We start from the raw sequence: 27127 nt of genomic DNA, 5'->3' as shown, positions 1-27127 counted from the left end.
AACACTTTTTTCATACTAAAATAAAGATAAATGTTTACAGTACTGTGATACTAAGTCAATATTACAGGCTACCACACGAACGTGGCTACAACAGAAATACGACAATATGTTTAGTATTAGCTTTACACAAATAATTGAAAATGGCCGACTTACACGCGTTGGGATTAATTGGAACTATAGAAGAAGATGAAGATATCGATGTAGCTCAAGAGTCTTCAGCTAGCGAAGATGAGGTAAAGGGGGAAAGGCCGACATCAACTGTACTTAAAAAAACAGGATCTATCTGCACACCAAAAGTCACTTTGTCCATGTCAAAATTTAGGCTGCGCACAAATCAAAACACAAGCACGTGTCTGATTATTCGAGATAAATACTGCATGGTTCCACATCATGCTGGTGTTCCATATTGGGGTAGATTTCATTTTTTCTTAGAAACGGAGCAAGTTAAATTGACTGCGCGCTTAGAACTTTGTGCAAAGAAAAGGAAATTGTCTGACGAAGAACATTATCGGCAAGAATTCGTTCCGCACAGCTCGCACAAGAAATATTGTTTCGTGGACACTTGTCTTACATCTCACCATTGTGTACATGGTGTATAGGGCTATGCTACCGATTGCAGGACTGCTAATTCTTAGCGTTGCTTTAAAGACATAAGAGATAATAATAACAAACACATCCTCATGGATACGATTTTTATTGAAAAAATAAATCACCTCCCAAACTGATGTTGCCCTTGTTTTAAAGAAATTAGAATCTGATGAACGTCCTTTCAACACACGCAAAAGTACAACCACGATAGTGTGTGGTAACAATGCAGTTTACTGGGCGCAGCCTACTGTAGCACTAATTGGCCCAGGCTGATGACCGCATCGCTCACTTAATAGGGCTGTACGTGAATTCACTGTCATGGAGAATTTGTACCCTCTCCTAACTCGTAGACAACATTCACGGAGAACTCGTAGACAAAACAAATACAACAGAGAAATGAATAATGATTTATTACTGATTATATATAAATGTTGAATTATTACGCAGCAGATGTATTTCAAATCTTAATTTTTAAATGAAAATAGATACTTTATCATGTTTATTAATTTCCTCAACATCAACATAATCCATTCACCAAATTGTTCTTTCAGCTTGGATATACTTACCTGTGAAATATTCGAAAACAAAATAACAGTACGGCATCAAAACATATGTCATTATCCTATGAAAACAAATAATAATCAGTCACAGACGGCTCTGCTGTCTCTTGTATGCAAGACGGGTGCGGTCCGCAGTACTCAGTGAAGCGCTTGATACTAATTAATTCAATCACCGTGGCTGTGCTGTCACCCGCGACCTCCGCGAAAGTAATTAAAGCGCTATGTAAAATCATCTACTGCCGAGAGGGACCACAATCCACCCAAGGTCATGACTGGCGGGTCGCACGTGCATCGATGCATCCGCCTTCCTATTTCCACATACCCTATTTTCGAACAGTTAAGACATGTCAACATGTCATTCTGGACTGGATACACTTGAAAGTGTACACGTCAAAGTTAGCGATCAGTTACTGCCATTTTTTCATGTTATTTCTGACATTGCGATACTACAGTATTCCACTCCACCCATCCCTTACTGAATGAAGCTCTTGTCCATAATACTGTTGTTGAGAGAAGTGAAAGACTTGGATACAAATTATTAGTAATTATTATGATTCAGTTCCAATTTAAAAAATGTGTCTTTGAATTCACTCTTGGTTTGTATAGAAATTCACCGTAAAATGTGTCTACGAGTTGGAAGTGGCTACAAATTCACCGTTTCCCCTTCATTGATCTTGCGTGGCTCTTTGATCCCTATCGTTAGTTGTGTTAGGGTAGGTGACCCCCAACTCTATCCTTAGCCCTTGGTACCCCTTTCCCATCAAGCATCCATTTACTATCATTGGGGTTAGGTACCCCTTTCCTTTCAAAAGCTCCTTCACGATCATTAGTGTTGGGCCCCACTTGTCAGTAAAACAACCCTTAATACAATCCTTAGGGTTAGTTGGGAGGTAGGCTATGGGCTAGCTATCTTTTTTAACAAATTAATCCAATATAATTTGAAGAAACTCTGTACAATTTGTATCATGTTTCGACTTTAGCAGAGAAAATAGGTAATCAATCATGTGCTAATTTGACTTGGTATACAAGCAATACTGGTAATTGTTTGTGATAGCGCCTGTGGTCCCGTGGTAGGGTGCTAGCTAGTTAGACTGATTCATTAGCCTAGCTTAGCTTCAAGCTGGCAACATGAGTTCCATCCTCCACACTGCGCTATTTGAAATCCGAAAAAGTGTGCACGGTAACCTTCTCCATTCCCTCGTATGTTATCATGGTGAACTAGAGATTCTTCTTGTCATGTTTGTTAATCGTATTATTATCCTGTTTAACAATTCAGTGGATAAAAAGAGCAATACATGTTACCTTCCTGACAGGGAACATCAGTGAAGCAACAGAAGAAGAAGAAGAAAGTTGGAAACAGTGATTTCAACAGCATCTTTTCATTCACAGATCAGGTAAAGTAGTTACAGGTGGCCATGGTAACATGTATTTCCAAATATAGCCCCTTCTGATCACTGTGTTCTGTCAAATGTTTGGTTTCCATTTGGTTAATGTTTGTCTACAGTGATTAAGACAATATTTAAGTGATGTATTTAACATGTTTAGGTTATTCACAAATTTGTGAACCTTCTTCATCAACTATCAATACCAATCATGTGGAAAGGCAGCTGAATATGTAAGGAAAACCATGATGGCAAATAATAACTTCATGAGAGTCACAAAGCTGTGCTCCAGAGATCATTTTGTCCTTAAACAAGAATAAAGTAATAATGAAAACGTGGTAACAGGTCCACAGGTTTATTATTATCAGCTAGTTGTAAGTATAGATGACAATAAAAGGATCAAAACCCCAATTTACACTGACAATGTTGACTGATTATTTACTCCAGGACAAATGTACACGCGGATTAGCTAAGTAACTGTATTACAGAAATGAAGAGAGAGTAGCTAAATCTTCACTTTGACCATCTTCCCGAGGCAAGAGAGTTAACTGACTATAAACATGAGAAAAGTTCAGTTTCCACCTTTGCCGAACTAGGCTGGTATTATCGAGTTACATTTTGGCTGGACTAATGAGTCTATGCATAGTCCAATCAAAATCGCGTAACAAAATCGAAATCCGGTTAGCAAACTGCCATGCAGATTTTGGTCGATTGCAGGATTTGTAAAGCATGTGCACCACCAACTCGTTGTCAACAGAAATTTTCCAAGTCTTTTCTTCTTTTTGATCAAGGTGCTCATGTGATTTGATGCACTTCGCCAAGTAAGACCCGTTTTATCACAGTGTAGATCTTGATTATTGATCAGATCGTCTTGACTGGGCACCGCCATTTTGTAAGTGATACGAGAGTTGGAATCTGATTGGTCCATGGGAGACGCTTAGAAGGGACATAACTTGTAATAACCACTGTTAACAGTTAACTCCCTTGCCTCGGGAAGATGCATTTTGACAAGACCACCAATTAAGTCGGCTTCGACCAAATAACACCTGAGAGTTAACTCTACGCTCTAATGAGTGAATAACCTTAGCTAGGTTAAATAAACACTTAAAATAAATCTCTTCGACAATGAAATGGATAAAAAACGCATGAATAGCAAACTAGTCTTTTAGACTAAAAACCCAGTCACTTTGACACTGGGCAAGGAAATTCTGAACTTCCCCATAATACAAGGTACTTTACCTAAGGAGAATCTAGACTCACAATCTTTAAAAAGGGAACTTGACCAAAAGAGTACCTTGACTCCCAATTGTAAATAGGTACTTGACCTAAACTAGGCAATCACAGGAAATTTGGTCATCCATGGATTGCTAGATAAACGGAGTATGAACAACCCTAGCTAATAAGTTCAGCTCAATACAACCAGAGTAAGTTAACATACTCTCGGAAATGCTAGAAAACTGCTTTTTGCCTGTTAAAAAAGGATATTATTTTTCACAGACTGTTGCTATTGAAATATCGAGTAACTACCAATCGCCCTACCTGTGGTTTGAAGTATTTCAGTCACAAGGAGTCCTATCGCCAAGTTTACAGGAGACAAATGCGAACGAAAACAGGAAGTTTACATTTATTCAAAGTCCAATGATGGCAGTCTGAAACAGACCATAGAAATATGCGCACGTGACTCTGTTATAATGATGATAATGTAGTCTTCATAAAACATCTAATCTACACAAAACTCATTTGGAGAAAATTCTAGATGTGCATCTCCTAAAATGACAAAATGGCGATGTGTTTGTTTTGTTAACAGTGCTCCCATGAAGCTTGTTACATTACACTTGCATGGCCATAACCATGGTACATGATATGGAGTCTGTACTGGGAAATGTATACAAGTTCTTTACACTTTAGAGGGATAGAGGGAAACCATTTATTAATTTAGATAGGGTGAATTACCGAACTGCCCAAGCCATTTGGTTTTCAATTCATACCATAAAGTCTACGGTATGATAAATAAAACAAAACAGGTATAGGGGTGGCTTCAAAAACAAAACTGGGACGTAAAAGGATATTAGACAGCTTTGATACAGGGTGATTAGGCGTATAGTGTACAAGCTTTATGAGCAGAAGGTAACCCTGACTTGTAGTAGAATTTGGGAGGAATTAAAGATACAATTGATGTTAACTGCACTAACTACTGCTCTCCAAGAGATGGGATTTTGATACACTGGGCGTGGCGATGAAGAGCACTTTTCAGGGGAAAATGTTTCATCCTGTCTTTGAGGTCACATTATCTCCGAACCATTCATGACTACGCACAACGGCACAACACGGTTACACTGTATTAAGTACGCAGTCAGACATTGTGAGCTCAACCCTGTTGTGCCCATCTTGGCTAAGTGTAAAGGGTTCGTGGCAAGGATAACGCAACATTCAAAAGTACAGATTCATGTACGTCATCAGCGGAGATAATGCTACCTCAAGAAATCATCTGTAGAACACCGAATACTTCTGGATTCCAAAACCGCAACCTTCCAATACTCATCCGGTTTCATAGCTCTTAACTATACTATCATGTTTCCAAGCAAATATAATGCAGTACATATCCTTAATTTCTACCCCATCAACACACATGTCAATTAAGTACAATAACAGCAATATTTTGAGACCACCCCCAGCTCGGTGACATTTGCACCAGTGAGAATTCACAGGACGGTGTGAGGTCACCTCGGGACAAGTGTAATTAACTCAGGTTATAGGCCATTTCATACATGCATGACAACACACAAATATTTTCTAAGTTGATCATCATTTTACCTGTAAAAGTACATTTTAAGCATAATCACAGTGTCAATGAGGACAGGCTAGATTAGGGCAATTTGTGTTAGTTTGATATATGCACTTTTTATAGTCCTATGACTTGAATTTGTTATCAACTGAATCCAGAAAAGCAGTTTTCTAGCATTTCCGACAGTACTTTAGTACTACATAACAACTGCCCCATAAGTAGCATGAACGAAACCCGAGTTTGAAATGACCACCCAGTAGCAAGACGACCCGTAAATGGTCTAGTGATCCCTGTCGGTCAAGACACATAATTTTGCCAAGGGTTTTATACGTGTGGACCTCGGAGAGAACAACCTGTCCTGTTCAGCCGTGGGAATGCTATATCATGGTAAAGTAACCAAAGTGTGTTTCCTAACATAGGGAAAACCTAAATAGCAAAGTAAATACTAAGCCAATACAGAAGATGCAAGTTCAAAAATAAAGCGCAGAACATAAGCTATCCAATGATAGCACTAAAGATTTACAACCAGATATGTACAATTATTGATGTGGCAAATGCTCATGCTTGATGGCCACTGGTTTGCTTAGAGCTTGTGGTGTAACAAAACATTCATTCACTCACTATGTATATGTGATGAAGCACCATACATTAATTACACAAAATGTACTATTATATAGTACAGTGTTCTAGATAGTTTGTTTGCCAGCCATCATGGGTTATGTTACATTGACTTTAATTCTTTTGTCCACAGTATGACATTGCAGACACGTTTGATCCAGATGTTGTGCTCAAAATGGCCAAGAAGAGAAAATCTGCTTCATCTCTTGATGACAAAATAGCGGAAGCTCGTAAAAAAAGAAGGAAAGCAGTATGTAAACATTTGTTTCACCCTACTATTTGGCAGTCATTGCGGTTTAGTTTCTCTGTTCACCATATTCACAATGATCACAACTGATTGAAGGAATGCCAGAACGATAAACTTTGGACTGTGATATTCTTGATCTCCTTGGTCTAATACCTGCACTGGTGGCCCCATCATCTGAGGTGTCTCAAATTGATGCGTTGATCATTGATATGATCGTGGGTTCATATTTCCCATTTGCCCTGAGAGTTGGTTTGCTGCACATTAATTGTGCTCATGCGTCTCAACAAAAGGGGGATTGTCCAAGACTTGTATCACTGGAAACTGAAATACTTTTTCAAAGTGTTGTACTCACTCCCTCCTTCTCTGGTTCCTTTAATGTTTGGGGTTAAAATGTTTAGAAATCTATGATAGTTTACCAAGTCTCATAGCTATCCTGGAACACATCTGCAAGTTTGATGTAGCAGAGGGGTTTCAATGAAATTGGTTTAGGTCTGTCAGAGACCCATTGACTCTTCAAAAGAAAGGTGTTTAAAATGATTGTGCCACTGTCAATGTTTCTGATTCATTCAACAATCTTGATCTGGTGTTATGTGCAGCCTTTCCTTGGGAGTCGCATGAATAAAACATAGGACCTATAATGTCATGTTTCAGGATGTTGATGAGAATGGTAATGCAAATAGCAAGGCTGGTAGTGATGAGGAAGTGGAAGAAGACATGGAGAGTTCCTCAGAGGAGGATGAAGATCTCAAACCTGGTGAGTCCAATCCTATAGTCATCATAGTTGTATATATACATTGCTATACCCGGTATATAGAATACTCAACAAGCTCCCGTGTAATACCATGTTTATGAAATGACTGAATAGTTATGGTATCTGACGAGTGAAAGGGAATGAGATTAATTATTCATAAGTTTCATAAAATTGGTATTACTCGGGAGCGAGTTATTGAGGTGTCGAGGATTCAAAATTGTACAAATGGTGGGGCTGACCCCTCAAGGGGTTGAGGGGCAGGGCCAAATAGGGTTACTTTGTCTATATATTTAAACAACTTCTTCTCTGAAACTAAGAGATAGATATCAACCATATATGGTTGTAAGCATTCTCCGGTGGGGAGAATTCTAAGTTGTACAAATTGAAGGGCTGATCATCCCCCAAAGGGCCAAATAGGGGTAATTTGGTGTTATTGCTTTAAACAACTTCTTCTCTGGAACTAAGACATAGATATCAACCATATTTGGTTGGAAGCATTCTCCAATGGTGGGGATTCAAAGTGAAGATATGGAGGGACTGAACCCCTCCCCCCACCCCCCACCCCTGGATCCTGGATCCTGGATCATAACATACAAACAGTTCAGATCTTTATGCTACATTTGTATCTAGAGAAATACATGTTCATGCTGTCAGATTTGCCATCCACCCATTTTAAATGCTGACAGTCAAAATTACGAAATATTTGCAGTATTATATACATGTACAATGCAAATGTATATTTTGTCATGATTGCGTAAATATCCAGATGAGCGATACAGATCCTATGGGCCTCTTGTTTTAATTTCTCTGTTGTGTGTGAAAAGGGCAGACATCTATGCTATTCACAGCATAATCCAATTGCGTTTAACAAAATAATACTTCAAACAAGTCTAAAGTTCACACGTATTAACACATGAATAATTTAATACCATACAACAGACCACCTTCTGACGTCAGGGGTCCTTTCCACAAAACTATCGTAGCAGTAAGGTTATCGTTACTCCCATAATTTAACATAGACTTATGACTGTCATTGCACTACTATTGCCTTGTGGACCGGGATCACAAGGTTTACAATCAAGTCACGAAACCCTATGACATAATTTGTGAAATTATGTTGCAAGAAACAATGTTGCAAGAAACAATGCCATGTGATGTCAGCCTAGCAACTGGGTTGCTGGGGTCATCGAGTGTGCATAAACTCTCAGTGATCTCTCATCTCGCCATGTCATTAAATTTGCCAAGGGATGTTGAGAGTTTTCAATAATTGTTTGTGAATCTTGTTCCTGCAATACATATGTACATGCTTTGGTTTAAAAACACTGTGTAAGACCTGCTTATTGTTCTTGAACAGGTTATCTCTTGACGGACTAGTAATAAATATGAGATGGTCATGATAGGCAAATTGTTAAAAAAGAATTATATGGTCAAAAATTGTAGCCATTTGATCCATTTTCCTTTTGTCATTTTGAATTGGTCCAGTTATCAGTATGATCACAATCCATCCAAGCTCAAACATTTCAAATGATTAGTTTTGATTATTAATGGCCTAATGTGGTAAATTCTTAGTTTGAAGTTTGAAGGAATTTCTTATGTCAAAAACAAAATGTTGAAATGGATTAAGATGGTTAATATGTTCGACATTACGGATTGGAATACTGCTTCACACTGAACATGGAGTCAGTCAGTAGTTAACACGTCCTGTGTGTAATTTCCTGTTCATGATGTTGGGAGGGCAAGTACATTGATTAACATTCATTTTCAGACATGATTAGAACAAAAGAGAAAAAGAAGAAGAAAAAGAAGAAAGATATCATTGCAGAAGAGGAAGTTGTGAGTTGAAATATTACCCATACATTATTTCCTAACACTGATATATAGAAGTGTGTTTTGGCAAAGTAAATCTCCTGTATTAAAATAAATATTTTATTTTGCAAGACTTGTAAGTACATCATACATGGTTCAGCTTGTAATCAGAATTACCTCCCCTCACCCCCGTACAACCAAGCTCCTTCCCAGCGCGTGACACCTTCGTTACACCCTCGGTAACATCGTTGCCACCAGTGTTGGCCCAGCCATTACAAGAATCTTGAAATTTTCCCTCTAACCCAAAATGAAGTAATGTTGATACTTTTGTTTATGTCTTTGAGAATGCCGTCATTCGTTGAAAAGGTTTACGACTGACCATATTTCCGAGATGAATTTACCTTTTTGTTTGTTTGATCAGATTGTTTCAAGATTGCAGACTAATTGAACATCCCCAACTTCTTCCTTACATTCTTACTATAGTAATAACATGATAGTAGAAATGAAATAGAAATTCAAAGTGACAAAGAAAATAATTCAGCTGGGGTAAGCGTATTCGGCGTCACCACAGTCATCACTTGTTTGCAAACATAACGGTCAGTCGGCTGCGAGTTCAACTTTATTTTATGGTTGTAGCCACCTATCACAGTAGGGAGCTTTGACTGGTGGCAGCGATAGTATAGAGAGCTCTGCAAACGGGGTATTGATGTGAGGACCTTGCCGTACAACTTCCCTTGCAGTTCACTGAACGTAGGAAACTTTTGATGTGTTTGACCTTCACATTCAGACAAATAAAGCTGAGAACTCTGCATTGTGATATATCTGATGTATGTCAAATATAGCAGGACGTCACCGTGTGAAATTGTTTGAGATTGTTTTTTGTTGCAGTTGAGTGAGAAAATTGTGTTTTCCGAATCGATTGATTCCTTTGATGATAAGACTCTGTTTCAAGACATGCACATATCAAGGCCCCTTCTGAAGGTGAGTCGCTCTGTCAGCAGAGACTGTCCTTGTAGAGGAGCCACGGACATAACTGCTCAAGTGAACACATCAGGCATCTGTGAACATCTTTGTTTGTTGTTTTAGGGGCGGTCGGGTAGCCTAGTGGTTAAAGCGCCAAAGACACGGGTTCGATTCCCGACATTGGAACAATGTGTGAAGCCCATTTCTGGTGTCCCCTGCTGTGATATTGCTGGAATATTGCTAAAAACGACGTAAAACCACTCACTCACTGTTTGTTGTTTAACGCCGCACTCAGCAATATTCCAGCTATATGACGGCGGTCTGTAAATAATCAAGTCTGGACCAGACAATCCAATGATTGACTTCATGAACATCGATCTTCACAATTGGGATACAATGACATGCATCAACCAAGTCAGCGAGCCTGACCACCTGATTCCTTTAGTCGCCTCTTACGACAAGCATGGGTTGCTGAAGACCTGTTGTAACCCGGATCTTCACGGGTTATGAAAAATGTATGAGTCAGTGTTATGTAACTGTGTGGAAGAAACAATTTAATTTGCTGTAAGATTGTATACATTTGATCTCTACTGATTCGGATGTAGGATGGCCCTGTGGTGTAAGGTGTTGCAGTTCACTCTGCAGAGTTTAAGCTTTAGCCAGGACCCGCTGGTCGTGGGTTTCACCTGGTCAACGTTGTTTTATCAGCAAGTGATCTGCCATCTTTCCAAGGCAAGGGAAATAACTAACTGTAAAAGTCCAGTTTCCGCCCTTGCCAAACTAGGCTGCAATTATGAAGTTTTATTTTGACTGGACTAACAACTCTATGTGTGGTCCAATCAAAATCACGTTACAAAATCAACATGCGGTTCATAAACAACATGAATTTCAACGTGCAGATTTCTGTTCACTGCAGCATTTGTGTACCGTCAACTGGATGTTGACAGATATTTTCCAAATCTTTTTATGTTTTTGATCAAGGTGCTCATATGATTTGATGCACTTGGCAATGTAAGACCCATTTTGATACAATATAGATCTTGATCATCGATCAGATCGTCTTGAGTGGGCACCGTCATTTTGTTTGAAGCAAATGCAAGTGATGTGAGAGGTGGAATCTGATTGGTCAATAGGAGAGGCATAGAAGGGACATACCTTGTAATAGCCACTGGTCCCGCTCCGATCGAGCCCAGAAATTCCAGTCTAAATGGGCAAGGGTGGAAACTGGACTTAAGAGTCAGTAAACTCTCTTGCCTCGGGAAGATGACTCACAGTAAACTTTGGAGAGGACAGAATCATAGAATATAGCCCTGAACATGTGTCATGGGAAGTTTTGAAGTGGGAGATGAAAAACATAATTGTTGCTATATTTGTTGCCCTTATCTCAATTTAATAAATGTCATTCTGATTCTGCAGGCTCTCAGCGGAATGAAGTTTGTGAGGCCCACCCCTATTCAGTCAGCCACTATACCCATAGCCCTGCTGGGTAAAGACATCTGTGCTTGTGCTGTCACAGGGTCCGGTCAGTATGTCAAACAATCATTTGGTTATCATGGTTATAGTGAAAGTTTCTTAATGTAACTTTTTTAAATAACAGGTGGTTTTTTTTAGGTTTTTGCTCTCAGTCGTTTAATTTAACAACCTGGTCCTGCAGATAAAATGAAATAGAAGAATTTTTTGTAATACAAGTGAAATAATCTTCCTTCATGTATTCTATTTTTTAGAAAACAGCTGTTTTTGTAAACATGGTAAAGGTATGAAAAAAACAAAAACAATTCATAATTCTGTTAATTCGGTTTTCTATTTATCATTCTGGTGTCCCCTGCCGTGATATTGCTGGAATATTGCTTAAAGCGGCGTAAAACCATACTCACTCACTCACTCACTCTATTTAACAGGTAAAACAGCAGCCTTCATGTTACCGATCCTGGAGAGACTTCTGTACCGTCCGAAGCAAACATCAGTGACCCGTGTGTTGATCCTGGTGCCCACAAGAGAGTTGGCAGTACAGGTCCACACCGTGGGCAGACAGCTGGCCCAGTTCACCAACATCGACCTCTGTCTCTCAGCTGGTATGTAGGCCATTTGGTCATGTACATGTACCTGATTGTCTTAAAAATGTTTGCTCTGAGTTGTACTAGATTGATGTTCCCAACTTCTGGATCTAGGGAAGAATAAGTCATCAGTACCCCTGCTTGTCACAACAGTTACAAGTTTATGAAATATAAAGTATTTAGATGAGTGACCATCAAGAAAGATCGTAGCAATTCTTAGCTTTGATCATACTCACAACGGCTTATCAACCCGCAAAGGGCTGAGGGGCGGGGCCAAATAAGGTTAATTTTGCGTTATTGCTTTAAACAACTTTTCCTCTGGAACTAGGAGATGGACATCAACCATATTGGTTGGAAGTATTCTCAGGTGATGCGAATTCACAATTGTACATATGGAGGGGCTGACCCCCCAAGGGGCTGAGGGGCGGGGCCAAAAAGAGTTCATAACTAGGACACAGTTAAGATCCCCACCGTCCCAAGTACAATTGCTGAGCATAATGAGAGGAATGCACATATGCTACCAGGACTGGCCCTTCTGTTCATCTGTCCGGCACTCCTAAAGGAGTTAGAACCTTGACCATAACATGCAAACGGATATTATCCCCACCGTATAATAAACAGATACATTGTATACATTTGTTTGTTATGAAGAGAATAAAACATTTATGCCAATAGGATTCACCCTGGGTTCCAGCCTTGCCTCTGGAAACTTAGATCCTGGATCACATGGAAACGGTTCAGATCTTTATGCTACATTTGTATCTAGAGAAGTACACATTCATGCTGTCAGATTTGCAATCCATCCCTTTTAAATGCTGACAGGGTCAAAATTACGAAATATTGCAGTATTATATGCATGTACAATGCAAATGTATATTTTGTCATGATTGCGTAAATATCCAGGTGAGCAATACAGGCTCTATGGGCCTTTTGTTTAGAGACCACCGTCACAAAGCTGGAATATTGCTCAGTACAGCATTACACAACAAACAAACAAACAAACCTGATTTACTCCCACGTGTCTGTGTGTGCAGGTGGCCTGGATGTGAAGAGCCAGGAAGCTGCACTAAGGATGGGTCCCGACATAGTTGTGGCTACTCCGGGACGACTGATTGACCATCTGCACAACGCTCCCAACTTCAGCCTCAGTAACATCGAGATCCTTGTGTTGGATGAAGCCGATAGGTAGGCAGCCTGCACACCATGAATAATCTCTGAAGCTGGTTTCGGTAATAAGGTATTCCTTGTTATCAGGCATTGCAAAAACAGAAAACAACTAAAAACAGCAGTAGGCAAACTATAAAGAATAATGATTGATATTGCTATCTAAAACTGTATTGAGTTTGTGATATATTCTAATAAACAGGAGCTGTTTTGAAATACCAGTATGCATTGGAAACATGATGTATCTGTAGGAGGGATTGAACTCTTAATTTTGTGCATTTCAAGAAAAAAATAATCAACTTAGTTCCATAAATATAACTAAAGTAGTAGCTATGTTTGTTGTCTTGATGATCTTACGAAGATGCATAGTTAGTATCACCATTTTGTTCACTTTGTGATACTTGTGTATACCTCTTATGCCCATTGTTTGTATTCTACATTCATTACAAGATGTTCATTTCATGTAAAATATGTTTATAAAGACCATATTAAATGGACATTATGTAGTGCTATTAGCCAGTGTATGGAGATAGTGTCCCCTCCATGATGGGACCTCGGGACCATTGGATGCCTTTAACAGGACAGACTTGAACCAGTGTGCCTAATACCATCTCTGAAGCCCTGTTGTGTTGTGTTGGCAGGATGCTGGATGAATATTTTGCGGAGCAGATGAAGGAGATTATCCGTCTGTGTAGTCTACAGAGGCAGACCATGCTGTTCTCAGCAACCATGTCGGAGGAGGTGAGGCCTTGACTAGCTGCTATTTAGGAGTCACGGACGTTTATGTCACCGTCCAATTCAGGAGCTGAAGTTGCTAGTGCAAGAAGCGAGGACACTGTAGTCGATCGCATAAAGTATTGTTTTTATGAGATATCATGGTTATTGACTTGCTGGTTATTCCACCCCAAACTGAAGTAGCCTATTTTAAGCTGTATCAATCTCTAAGCAGCTCTGCAGAGAGTGGGTGTGCCAGTGATAATGTGTATCTTACTACAGGTGAAAGACTTGGCAGCAGTGTCCTTAAAGAACCCAGTGAAAGTCTTCATGAATGAGAATACTGACGTAGCTCTCGGTCTGAGACAGGAGTTCATCAGGATACGGCCCAACCGAGAGGGAGACAGAGAGGCCATTGTTTCAGGTAGGATATCCGTATATATATCATAGCTATCTGATACTCCACTTTACTCTCCAACACCTGTTGGGTGTCATACGTGGCCACGAATTCCTCCCTCAGTAACATTCTTATTTAGACCAATGATGACTGTGCACCAGCCTTCACAAGCATGGTCAGGGTGCATATTAAAGAATAGAGTTTAAGTTTTTATAACCTGTAGTTTCCAAAACTATTTATCTTTAAGTTTACAAAACAATTTGAACATGTAGGCACACAGTGGTAATGTTTTCTGACTGGTGCTAAAATAGTAACAGTGGCAGTAAACATCCCATGAAGCATCTTCCCAAGGCAAGGGAGTTAACTGAATATAAAAGTCCAGTTTCCACCCTTGCCGAACTAGGCTGGGATTTTGTGGCTTGATCAAAGAGGTTCCTGATGGGTTTTAATGCTTAACGTAAAACACCCTTCAAACACTATCGTAAACGTAAAATTAATCTTTTTTTATTGTAAATGCTTATCGTAAGATACCAAAAATTAACTGCTTAACGTAAATAAATAATTTACTGCTTTTCGTAAAATGATTAAAATGGTCAAAAACAGTCTGTCTTCAAGACCCAAATGCTTCGCCACAGAAAGCAGGCTGTGCAACTGACACAGGGGACCAGTCTAGAATGTTTAGCGATTTGAGATTTTACAAGGTATTAAAAATATGAATTGTCAGGATGAAACGAAAGCAGAATTAAAAGTCCCATGTCCCTCCGTGGCCGATTTAGGAATTTTTTGCAACGATTTTATTGAAAATGAAGAAAAATTACTGCTTAATGAAAAAGTACCCGAAATTTTACTGCTTACTGCTTATGGGACCCATCCATTAGGACCCTCATCAAAGCACCCCCAGTGGCTGTTACGAGTTACGTCCCTTCTACGTCCTTCCTATGGACCAATCAGATTCCACATCTCATATCCATTGCATTACTTCAAACAAAATCGTGGCACCCAGTCAATACGATCTGATCAACAGTCAAGTTCTATATTGTAATAAAACAGGTCTTACCTCATGAAGTGCATCAAATCACTTGAGCACTTTCATTGAAAACATGAAAAGATTTGAAAAATGCCCAACACCAAAATTTTAAGCCTAGTTCGGCTCTATGACTTGACTGACTGAGTTTCTGAGTGTCATGATGGTGTGGACAGTTGTTTTCAGGCACTGGTTTGCCTGGTCCAGAGTCGACAGGTTGCCAGGGATGCTGAAATATTGCTGATGATGGCATTAAACAACATTACTTCTGCCATCTAATATATTTTGACAACCATGTGGCACAAAGTTTCCATAGAATAATGAAAAGAGTCTTCCCCATGTTCTTATCAGTTTGTGAAAGGCCATCACCTGAGAGCCAACGGTGTTCTTTGTCTGGCATCTCATGTCCGGCTCATATATGCCCATTTGTTGACAGCGTTGGTGACCCGCACCTTCTGTGACAAGTGTATGGTGTTCATACAGACAAAGATCCAGGCTCATCGCATGCACATCATCCTGGGGCTCCTCGGTGTGAACGTCGGGGAACTCCACGGCAATCTCTCACAGGCTCAGGTAAACATTCCACACCTCGCTTGCTTGGCACAGAATCAACGTCAGCAATCAGTTTCTAGGAGAGATGTCAGCTGAACTACATTTGTCACAAGTTGACTATTAGGCCATCAATACCTTACGACATTGCACCAGAGATATTTGAGCCATATGGCGATGGGAACAATTCAATGATTATTAAATGCTTATCTTCAAAGAACAGTAAAACAGTTTGATAAATGTCACATACGGGGAAAAAATATGTTATGGGTTCTTCTGAAATAGGTCCATATTTCACTCTTGACCAAACTTTGAATGTCATGGAAAGTTTTAATGAGACAGATAAGTTTGTTTTTTTGTGCATTACCTTTCATGAAGAAACAATATCCTGAAATCTATGTACTGGATGTTCCACTCCATTTAGTGATCACATGACAAGGACATGCAAAGAACACAATCGCTACTGTCTAACTATTCATTGAGTGACCTGCATGTGTGTAATCACAGTTCAGTATATCATACTGACACTACCTGGTTACTGAGATAGATGGGGAATCAGGTCGTCTTCAGAGTGGAGGCCATTTTGTAAGGACACCAAGTCCTGAGTCACATGACTGCTTCTGTGAGAATTGAGAGAGGAGATGGACTGAGATGTGGATTGTTTACATCCCAGAAGATTTAGCTCTAGATAAGGTCAAACTAACCTGTGAAGCCTCCCCTGACCTATAAGGGCAGGGGTATATAGTTATACCAAGGAATTCCGCCAATATTTTGTATGTGACCTATAACTTGAAAACTGCTGCATAGATTCTTTTCAAACGTGGTGAACGCTTTTTATACCTACAGCAGAGGTGTAGGGCGAAGTTTGATTTCAATATTTGAATTTTCTGTATTCATTTTTTTAATTAGAATTGTTTACTGGAACATTTTTGTGACCTATAACTTGAAAACTGCCTTGTGGATTCTTTTCAAATTTAGGGAACAGTTTCCATACTAATAGGTGAGGTGCAGTGCAAAGTTTGATTTCGATAAGCGGATTCCAAGAAATAGTGCTTATTAGTCGATGTAGGGGGTATTAGTTCAGTGTTTGTTCAGTGTTGTTATTGTTGTTGTTGTTTGATAATCATGTGATGTTATTGTTGTTATTTGTTACAACAGAGACTGGAGACCTTGAAAAAGTTCAAGGATGGGGACATAGATGTGATGCTAGCCACTGACCTGGCCTCTCGTGGACTGGACATAGATGGGGTCAAGACGGTCAGTAGAGATAACAATTAACAGGCTGAAAAATGCTGACATGCCACACATGCCAGATAGTACTATTAATAGTGTGATTACTCTTGTTTTCAATAAATATCATCACAAATACCATGCTCAATTTTATTTTCGCATCCAGAGTTCTGTCCCTTGTCCTTTATGCACAAACTTTTCCAAATTAACTCCCTTAGTCTTTTGAGAAAATCTGTCATTTTGTCTGCTTATGGAGTTTGAAAAGGTTTAGTCTGATGTCATTTTAAGATATGATAATCTATTTTCCCCTCCTATGACTTCTGTGTGATCCAACCTATACAATATTCAAGATGGCTACTGAAACAACAAGACAGCTGAACTTACTATGATGAAAATGCACCAACAGGTGTCAAATAATTATGCTATGGCGTAAATCCTATGAAATATATGACGATACATACCGGATGCACAATAGAATCACAAGACAAATTCACTCAGAATCAACACAACAAGTGAGAATCAAGATTTTTATGCTGAGAGATCACACAGGTGTATCCACTGTGAGTGACAGTAGTAATGTGCTGATCCATGATGTCATCACTTCCGTGGTCACGTGGGAGCTGTGTGATAGGGTTGTCCTCACAGCTAGTTGTAATAACTTCTTCAGTAAGACTTCACACAGCTCTTCTTTCTGTCAACAAAAAGCAGTAATATGCCTAAGGATTAATGCAGGATAAGTTAAAAAATATGACTGTTGGGTTTTACCTTGACCTACAAAACAAGAGATCCAGGGGATCCCAAATTATTAATTACAAGGAAAAGTAATCAAATGGTGTCTACAGTGTCCTGTACTGTAAGATTTGATAAAAACAGGACCTTTATATTTCAAATCACAATCATAGGATCATAGGTATGTACCCCTGCACAGCAAACTGTGACACCTTACATGACTGGGCCACCTTCTGGAAGTGATTAGGAGCTTTGAATAAAAACAACTCACTCACGGTTGGTGTGTGTCAAGTGTTGAATGTACAGATTATGGTCCAACATACCAATAACTGCTGATGCATCTTCAATGAACTGTGGTTTGTCAGCACCATACCCATGCTCGTGGGTTCCACCGAAGTGGTAAATGTCACTTCGAGCTTTCCTCCCACCATAAGCTGACATGCCGTGATATAACTGGAATGCTGTTAAAAGCGGCGTTAAACCCAACTCACTCACTACTCACTCACTCACTCACTCACTCACTCACTCACTCACCCACTCACTCACTCACTCACTCACTCACTCACTCACTCACTCACTCACTCTTTGAACTGTATGAAACACAGTCCACATGGGCAAGATGTGACACCCTGCAGCATGGTGATATCAATATAATTCCAGGGATATGTGTATAGCAGTATTTTGGGGTGCCATTTCATGTCCGATTTTTTAAAGAAATTTCTTTGTTTTGTGAGAATTTTGCATCTGTTTGTTTGAAGGTGATAAACTTCACAATGCCGAACACCATCAAGCATTATGTCCATCGGGTGGGGAGAACGGCCAGGGCTGGGAAGAGCGGAAGGTATGCAGCTGGCTCCTTGTGTCTGCTGTGTCATCTGCTTCTCCAGAACAGAAGACAATGTTTTCCTGGACACTTGCCTATATATATTTATTTTAATAGCAGACACACCAAAAATGTATGTCAGTAGTTGGAAGATGTTTCATGAAGACATAACTTATGTATGCTGTTTGTCTGTTTAACCTAATAAGGCTTTTCGGTAAAATTAATTTTGATAAATGTTTGGAATGTTGTCTGAGAACATTACTTGTTTGAAATTCTATTTGGCATTACTGAGTTTCAGGAGTATTGCTTAACAATTTGTTCTGTTGTAGATCTGTCACCCTTGTTGGGGAAAAAGAGCGAAAGATGTTGAAAGATATTGTGAAGAAGGCCAAAACACCCCTGAAGAGTCGCGTGGTGCCACTTGGTAGGGCAGGCACATCCATGCTTGTGTTCAATCAATCATGCAATCTCATTTAATTCTGATCTTAGTGCTCGGTTCCGCTACACAAAGATCTGAGGACATCTGATCGATCTTTCATCCAGCCAATCAGAGCGTTGCTTGTGTGATCATGAAAGCCAAATGTGTTTGGTGGTCGTGCAACTTTGAAAATGTTAAAACAGGGTTACGGAACAACAATTGCAGGCTGTCAGACTGGTTCCAAATGCTGGACATCTTCTATCTCTTATTTCAACTGGATAAACATTTGAAATGGAAAAGACTTTCCATAGCCTGTTGGAACTACTGCCATACGTTCTTGGCCATGTTTTAGGCTTTTCAGAATATACTTTTGTTCAGATTTCAAATTTTGGATCAAGAACAAAATGTTTTTCGTGAGGTTGTTCTGAAATGGAAGCCATTTAGAAAGTAGTGCCATACAGCTTGAGAAATCTGCTTTCTGATTGGCTAAGACACATGAAGATCCAGGGTAGAAGAGGTCATCATCAACCCGTGCTTGCCGTAAAAGGTGACTATGCTTGTAGTAAGAGGCGACTAACAGGATCGGGTGGTCAGGCTTGCTCACTTGGTTGATGCAAGTCATCGTATCCCAATTGCGTATGTCGATGCTCAAGAAATCAATCACGTGATTGTGTGGTCCATACTCAATTATTTAGAATCTGCCGTCATATGGCTGGAATATTGCTGAGTGGGGCATTTAACAACAAACAAACAAAAAAACAAAAACAAATCTTATTGGCTAATGTCAACTTCCTGTTAGTCACTTCATTGGTCAGTTAATGGGATTGTCGATGATGATTATCTTATAGACTCTAATACAATTTTGATATATGCTTATAGCCATTTTACAGTTATAAAATACATGTTAGAATTCTTTTTCATGTTGCTACATTTTATTATAAAATTTTAGAAATATGTATAGTTTTTGTAAACAAATTGTATTTTGGTTGATTCATCATTACTTTTTGCCAGGCTGTTGACAGACTTGTGGGTAATGGAGATGGAGTTCCTGTCACATACATAGTGTCTGTAGGTCTTGTATGTTTCCATCAGTCGGTACTCTGGCCATGTGTGCATGTTTACAGAGGTGATCAGTCGGTTCCGAGACAAGATTGATGTGTTAGAAGAAGACATCAAGGAGATCAAGCGTGAGGAGATTGAAGAGAAGGAGATGAAAGCAACAGAGAATAAAATCAACAAGGCCAAGAACCTGCTGGAGGCAGATCAGGACACCCGGGCTCGGGGAAAGAGGACCTGGTTCCAGTCCCATGGGGAAAGAATGGCAGAGAAAGGTGGGAGTAATGATGGGTTCCAAGATGTTTTAGATGATGGTGCTCCAAGATGGGTGGAATAATAGTGCCTTAACATTGGTGGGCTGATGGTGCTCCAAGATGGGTGGGATAATAGTGCCTTAACATTGGTGGGATGATGGGCTCCAAGCTGGGTGGAATAATAGTGCTTCAACATTGGTGGGATAATAGTGCTTCAACATTGGTGGGCTGATGGTGCTCCAAGATGGGTGGGATAATAGTGCCTTAACATTGGTGGGATGATGAGCTCCAAGATGGGTGGAATAATAGTGCTTCAACATTGGTGGGATAATAGTGCTTCAACATTGGTGGGATGATGGTGCTCCAAGATGGGTGGGATAATAGTGCTTCAACATTGGTGGGATGATGGGCTCCAAGATGGGTGGGATAATAGTGCCTTAACATTGGTGGGATGATGGGCTCCAAGATGGGTGGAATAATAGTGCTTCAACATTGGTGGGATAATAGTGCTTCAACATTGGTGGGATGATGGTGCTCCAAGATGGGTGGGATAATAGTGCCTTAACATTGGTGGGATGATGGGCTCCAAGATGGGTGGAATAATAGTGCTTCAACATTGGTGGGATAATAGTGCTTCAACATTGGTGGGCTGATGGTGCTCCAAGATGGGTGGGATAATAGTGCCTTAACATTGGTGGGATGATGAGCTCCAAGATGGGTGGGATAATAGTGCTTCAACATTGGTGGGATAATAGTGCTTCAACATTGGTGGGATGATGGGCTCCAAGATTGGTGGGATAATAGTGCCTTAACATTGGTGGGATGATGGGCTCCAAGATGGGTGCAGTAATAGTGCCTTAACATTGGTGGGATAATAGTGCTTCAACATTGGTGGGATGATGGTGCTCCAAGATTGGTGGGATAATAGTGCCTTAACATTGGTGGGATGATGGGCTCCAAGATGGGTGGAATAATAGTGCTTCAACATTGGTGGGATAATAGTGCTTCAACATTGGTGGGATAATAGTGCTTCAACATTGGTGGGATGATAGTGCTTCAACATTGGTGGGATAATAGTGCTTCAACATTGGTGGGATGATGGTGCTGCAAGATGGGTGGGATGATGGGCTCCATGTGTTTGATCATGAGACTCCTCGATATTAGGTCGTGTTAGTCTTCATTTCCTGATTTGGAAATTTCGATCTTAACAAAGGAAGATCACATATGCCCTTTTAGGTGAAGGTAATATTAGAAGTCGGAAATGACAGGATACATAAAATGTTCTTGAGATTAGGAACTCCTCAATAATATTTGGTTTTGTGATACGGGCGGTCGGGTAGCCTAGGGGTTAAAGCATTCGCTCGTCACGCCGAAGACCTGGGTTCGATTCCCGACATGGGTACAATGTGTGAAGCCCATTTCTAATGACCCCCGCCGTGATATTGCTGGAATATTGCTAAAAGCGGTGTAAAACCATACTCACTGACTCACTGGTTTGTGATACAGACATGGGATATGGTCTTCTCTGGAATTAAGAAGCCCAATGGTGATTGGTTGATTAGAAAGATCATCTGACATGTCAGAGTAAACATTCTGAGTTCAGTGAGATTGGGATAACAATGCCTTGAGTTTAGAGGGGCTGACGTTGCAATAAGAATGCAGCAGTTCAGTTCATGCTCGACTTCATGTTTCAGAATCACTTAGATTGGGAGATTTCTCAAAACAAAAGAAGGGAAAGAAGACAACTGCAAGGAAACTTACAGTAAGTTACTGTTCCATCACTTATTGCAGGGGCTGTTTAAAAATTCTAAGTCACTGAAGTATGGACTGCAGAACTAAACAAATAAAGTTATAATGGTCCTGATATTGTTGTCTCAGAAGCCATGTAAAGTTAGTCCCACTGCCAACCTGAACTTAGAACTTGAATGGATCGAAGCTGGGACAACTTCCAGCTGGACAAAACATTGACAGCAAGAGTCACCCAGTGCTCTTAGATGCTGCATCCTGCTGCGTGGGAGTAAGATCCCTTAGCAGTGCTAGGGATTGGATTGGATTTACTCCAACATTAAACTGACACGCTGCTAAAGCATGAATACTTTTAAGGTGTCATAAAATTCCAACTCACTCACTCAACCAGACACGCCTGACTGCCTGACACAGTGTCCTTGCAGTGATAGGGTGTGGATCACTGCATATGTTGGGATAGCACCTGGTATCTCATGCTCTTGGTTCAGGGCAAAACACCTAGGATTTCATCAACGCATAGGCTGCTGAATATGGAGAGTTAACATAATAACACTCGCTGTGGCTGGGGTAGTCTAATGCTGACCTGATGTCTGCTGAAATGAACGGCATTAAGACCACTTGTATTGTTTTCCTTCAGCCGGAAGACCGGGTTGGTTTTGAGATCACAAAGTCTCAGATGTATGCAGCCAAGGTCTCCAAGAAGAGCAACAAGCCAAAGAGAATCCGCATGTTTAACGAAAATGAGGGAAGTCAAGGTGGGCATAGAACAAGTATAATGCAATAGGCAATAAATTGGGTTATTAAGCTGTGTCTTTGATGATATCTGTAAGAATTTTTGTGAGATCTGTGGGTTTTTTTTGAGTTTTATAACTGTTCTGATGCAGTGGTTTAATTTGTCTCTGTCACCAGGACCCAAAACCAAAATAAAGAAGAATAAGAAAAAATCATCTTTTGACCTGGAACTGACGAGTACAGGGAAGTCTGCTGTCAAGAAGTTCCGTGCTGGGTAGGTCAACTTTATCCATAGCAATGACTGTGATCACAGAAAGTAATTACATAAGATTGACTCACAGACAACTAACAGGGAAAACTTTCTGTCACAGGTAACCACATGGGAACACTGACTTGTCACAGACAACCACATGGGGACACTGTCACAGACGACCACATGGGGGCACTGTCACAGACGACCACATGGGGACACTGACTGTCACAGACAACCACATGGGAACACTGACTGTCACAGACAACCACATGGGGACACTGATTGTCACAGACGACCACATGGGGACACTGACTGTCACAGACAACCACATGGGAACACTGACTTGTCACAGACGACCACATTGGGACACTGATTGTCACAGACAACCACATGGGAACACTTAATGTCACAGACAACCACATGGGGACATTGATTGTCACAGACAACCACATGGGGGCACTGAATGTCACAGACAACCACATGGGAACACTGACTGTCACAGACACCCCCATGGGAACACTGTCACAGACAACCACATGGGAACACTGACTTGTCACAGACAACCACATGGGGACACTGATTGTCACAGACAACCACATGGGGGCACTGAATGTCACAGACAACCACATGGGAACACTGACTGTCACAGACACCCCCATGGGAACACTGTCACAGACAACCACATGGGAACACTGACTTGTCACAGACAACCACATGGGAACACTGACTTGTCACAGACAACCACATGGGAACACTGACTGTCACAGACAACCACATGGGGACACTGATTGTCACAGACAACCACATGGGGGCACTGACTGTCACAGACAACCACATGGGGACACTGAATGTCACAGACACCCCCATGGGAACACTGTCACAGACAACCACATGGGAACACTGACTTGTCACAGACAACCACATGGGAACACTGACTTGTCACAGACAACCACATGGGAACACTGACTTGTCACAGACAACCACATGGGAACACTGACTGTCACAGACAACCACATGGGAACACTGACTTGTCACAGACAACCACATGGGAACACTGACTGTCACAGACAACCACATGGGGACACTGACTGTCACAGACAACCACATGGGGACACTGACTGTCACAGACAACCACATGGGAACACTGACTGTCACAGACAACCACATGGGGACACTGACTGTCACAGACAACCACGTGGGAACACTGACTGTCACAGACAACCACATGGGGACACTGACTGTCACAGGTAACCACATGGGAACACTGACTGTCACAGACAACCACATGGGGACACTGACTGTCACAGACAACCACATGGGAACACTGACTGTCACAGACAACCACATGGGGACACTGACTGTCACAGACAACCACGTGGGAACACTGACTGTCACAGACAACCACATGGGGACACTGACTGTCACAGACAACCACATGGGAACACTGACTGTCACAGACGACCACATGGGGACACTGAATGTCACAGACAACCACATGGGGACACTGACTGTCACAGACAACCACATGGGAACACTGACTGTCACAGACAACCACATGGGAACACTGACTGTCACAGACGACCACATGGGGACACTGAATGTCACAGACAACCACATGGGGACACTGAATGTCACAGACAACCACGTGGGAACACTGACTGTCACAGACAACCACATGGGGACACTGACTGTCACAGACAACCACATGGGGACACTGATTGTCACAGACAACCACATGGGAACACTGACTGTCACAGACAACCACATGGGAACACTGACTGTCACACACGACCACATGGGGACACTGAATGTCACAGACAACCACATGGGGACACTGAATGTCACAGACAACCACGTGGGAACACTGACTGTCACAGACAACCACATGGGGACACTGACTGTCACAGACAACCACATGGGAACACTGAATGTCACAGACAACCACATGGGGACACTGATTGTCACAGACAACCACATGGGAACACTGTCACAGACAACCACATTGGGACACTGAATGTCACAGACAACCACATGGGGACACTGACTGTCACAGACAACCACATGGGAACACTGACTTGTCACAGACAACCACATGGGGACACTGACTGTCACAGACAACCACATGGGAACACTGTCACAGACAACCACATGGGGACACTGATTGTCACAGACAACCACATGGGGACACTGACTGTCACAGACAACCACATGGGGACACTGAATGTCACAGACGACCACATGGGGACACTGATTGTCACAGACAACCACATGGGGACACTGACTGTCACAGACAACCACATGGGGACACTGACTGTCACAGACAACCACATGGGGACACTGACTGTCACAGACAACCACATGGGGACACTGACTGTCACAGACAACCACATGGGAACACTGACTGTCACAGACAACCACATGGGAACACTGACTTGTCACAGACAACCACATGGGAACACTGACTTGTCACAGACGACCACATTGGGACACTGATTGTCACAGACAACCACATGGGAACACTGTCACAGACAACCACATGGGGACACTGAATGTCACAGACAACCACATGGGGACACTGACTGTCACAGACAACCACATGGGAACACTGACTTGTCACAGACAACCACATGGGGACACTGACTGTCACAGACAACCACATGGGGACACTGACTGTCACAGACAACCACATGGGGACACTGACTGTCACAGACAACCACATGGGGACACTGACTGTCACAGACAACCACATGGGGACACTGACTGTCACAGACAACCACATGGGGGCACTGTCACAGACAACCACATGGGGACACTGACTGTCACAGGTAACCACATGGGAACACTGACTGTCACAGACAACCACATGGGGACACTGACTGTCACAGACAACCACATGGGGACACTGACTGTCACAGACAACCACATGGGGGCACTGTCACAGACAACCACATGGGGACACTGACTGTCACAGACAACCACATGGGAACACTGACTTGTCACAGACAACCACATGGGAACACTGGATGTCACAGACAACCACATGGGGACACTGACTGTCACAGACAACCACATGGGGACACTGACTGTCACAGACAACCACATGGGAACACTGACTGTCACAGACAACCACATGGGAACACTGACTGTCAGAGACAACCACATGGGGACACTGATTGTCACAGACAACCTCATGGGGACACTGACTGTCACAGACAACCACATGGGGACACTGACTGTCACAGACAACCACATGGGAACACTTAATGTCACAGACAACCACATGGGGACACTGACTGTCACAGACAACCACATGGGAACACTGTCACAGACAACCACATGGGAACACTGAATGTCACAGACACCCCCATGGGAACACTGTCACAGACAACCACATGGGGACACTGATTGTCACAGACAACCTCATGGGGACACTGACTGTCACAGACAACCACATGGGGACACTGACTGTCACAGACAACCACATGGGGACACTGACTGTCACAGACAGCTACCTGACTGAGAGTTCCATGTTTCAGGCCATCATACCAGGAGCGCAAGGAACTGGGGCTGGTGGGGAAGCAGAACCAGAAGCAATCACAGAGCAAGAAGCAGCCACAGAGCAAGAAGCAGCCACAGAGCAGGAAGCAATCACAAAATAAAAAGAAAAGGTATTTGATACACTGGCACAGTTATCGACCCTGTTGGTTTTCAGGATTAAAATTTGTCCCTAACAGCCTAAGAGACGATTTAATGGCTAGGGTGTTCAGACTCATTGTTCACCACTCACATATCAATCCGTGAGTTGCCTGGTCCAGTTCCAATTATTTACAAGCCACCATCATGTAGCTGGAATATTGCTGAATGTGGTGTTTAACAAAAAACATACAGAACCCAGGAGTACCGACGCATGAGTATGGAGTCATGTTGCCTTGTATATGTGCAGGATATGGCCTAACTGGGTTTTCACATTTTGTGCTGTGATGATGTCCTTGCCTTCTTCATAACATCCATTTGCTGAAGCAATACTGAAGACAACCTAACAATCAAGACTGAAAATGAATTTATTTCCTCTGAATAGCAAATGTAGTGATACCACTGCTAGTTTCGCGGTCAGAATAATGATTTTTGAAACCTATGATTGCCAAATTCAAGAAGTCCCTAAAAGAATGGTTCGTTATGAGTTAAAAATATAGTTGAATTTTTTCTCTTGCAGGAAACGCTGAAACCATATGTCAAGCAATGTTTGTGTGTACAATTTGTAAAATAAACAAGATATATCATAAA

General features: G+C 41.5%; 1 protein-coding gene across 1 annotated transcript; it reads left to right on the top strand.

Annotated features, from left to right (window-relative positions):
* Positions 1-124: 124 nt before the first annotated feature.
* Positions 125-27127, top strand: LOC124138931 (probable ATP-dependent RNA helicase DDX27). Its single transcript, XM_046505840.2, has 21 exons — positions 125-233; positions 2462-2542; positions 6067-6183; positions 6832-6934; positions 8697-8764; positions 9626-9718; positions 11117-11222; positions 11599-11772; positions 12789-12939; positions 13560-13659; positions 13915-14056; positions 15490-15626; positions 16761-16859; positions 18320-18402; positions 18714-18808; positions 19927-20133; positions 21807-21874; positions 22496-22613; positions 22768-22864; positions 26380-26511; positions 27057-27127. The coding sequence occupies exons 1-21, from the start codon at positions 141-143 to the stop codon at positions 27064-27066; spliced, it is 2274 nt and encodes a 757-aa protein (XP_046361796.2). The 5' UTR covers positions 125-140; the 3' UTR covers positions 27067-27127.

Source organism: Haliotis rufescens, unplaced genomic scaffold, assembly GCF_023055435.1.
Source record: "Haliotis rufescens isolate VD_foot unplaced genomic scaffold, xgHalRufe1.0.p SCAF_19, whole genome shotgun sequence".
Taxonomy (NCBI): Eukaryota; Metazoa; Mollusca; class Gastropoda; order Lepetellida; family Haliotidae; genus Haliotis; species Haliotis rufescens.
Note: the sequence above shows the minus strand (reverse complement) of the source record. Positions and strands in the feature narration are given on the sequence as shown.

What these genes read in the sequence shown, in the direction of transcription:
- LOC124138931 (XM_046505840.2), top strand. Translation starts at nt 141, where the DNA reads ATGGCCGACTTACACGCGTTGGGATTAATTGGAACTATAGAAGAAGAT. An exon ending in TTGTGCTGTCACAGGGTCCG is followed by an intron (nt 11,223 to 11,598) that starts GTCAGTATGTCA and finishes TCTATTTAACAG; the next exon opens with GTAAAACAGCAGCCTTCATG. An exon ending in CAGCAACCATGTCGGAGGAG is followed by an intron (nt 13,660 to 13,914) that starts GTGAGGCCTTGA and finishes ATCTTACTACAG; the next exon opens with GTGAAAGACTTGGCAGCAGT.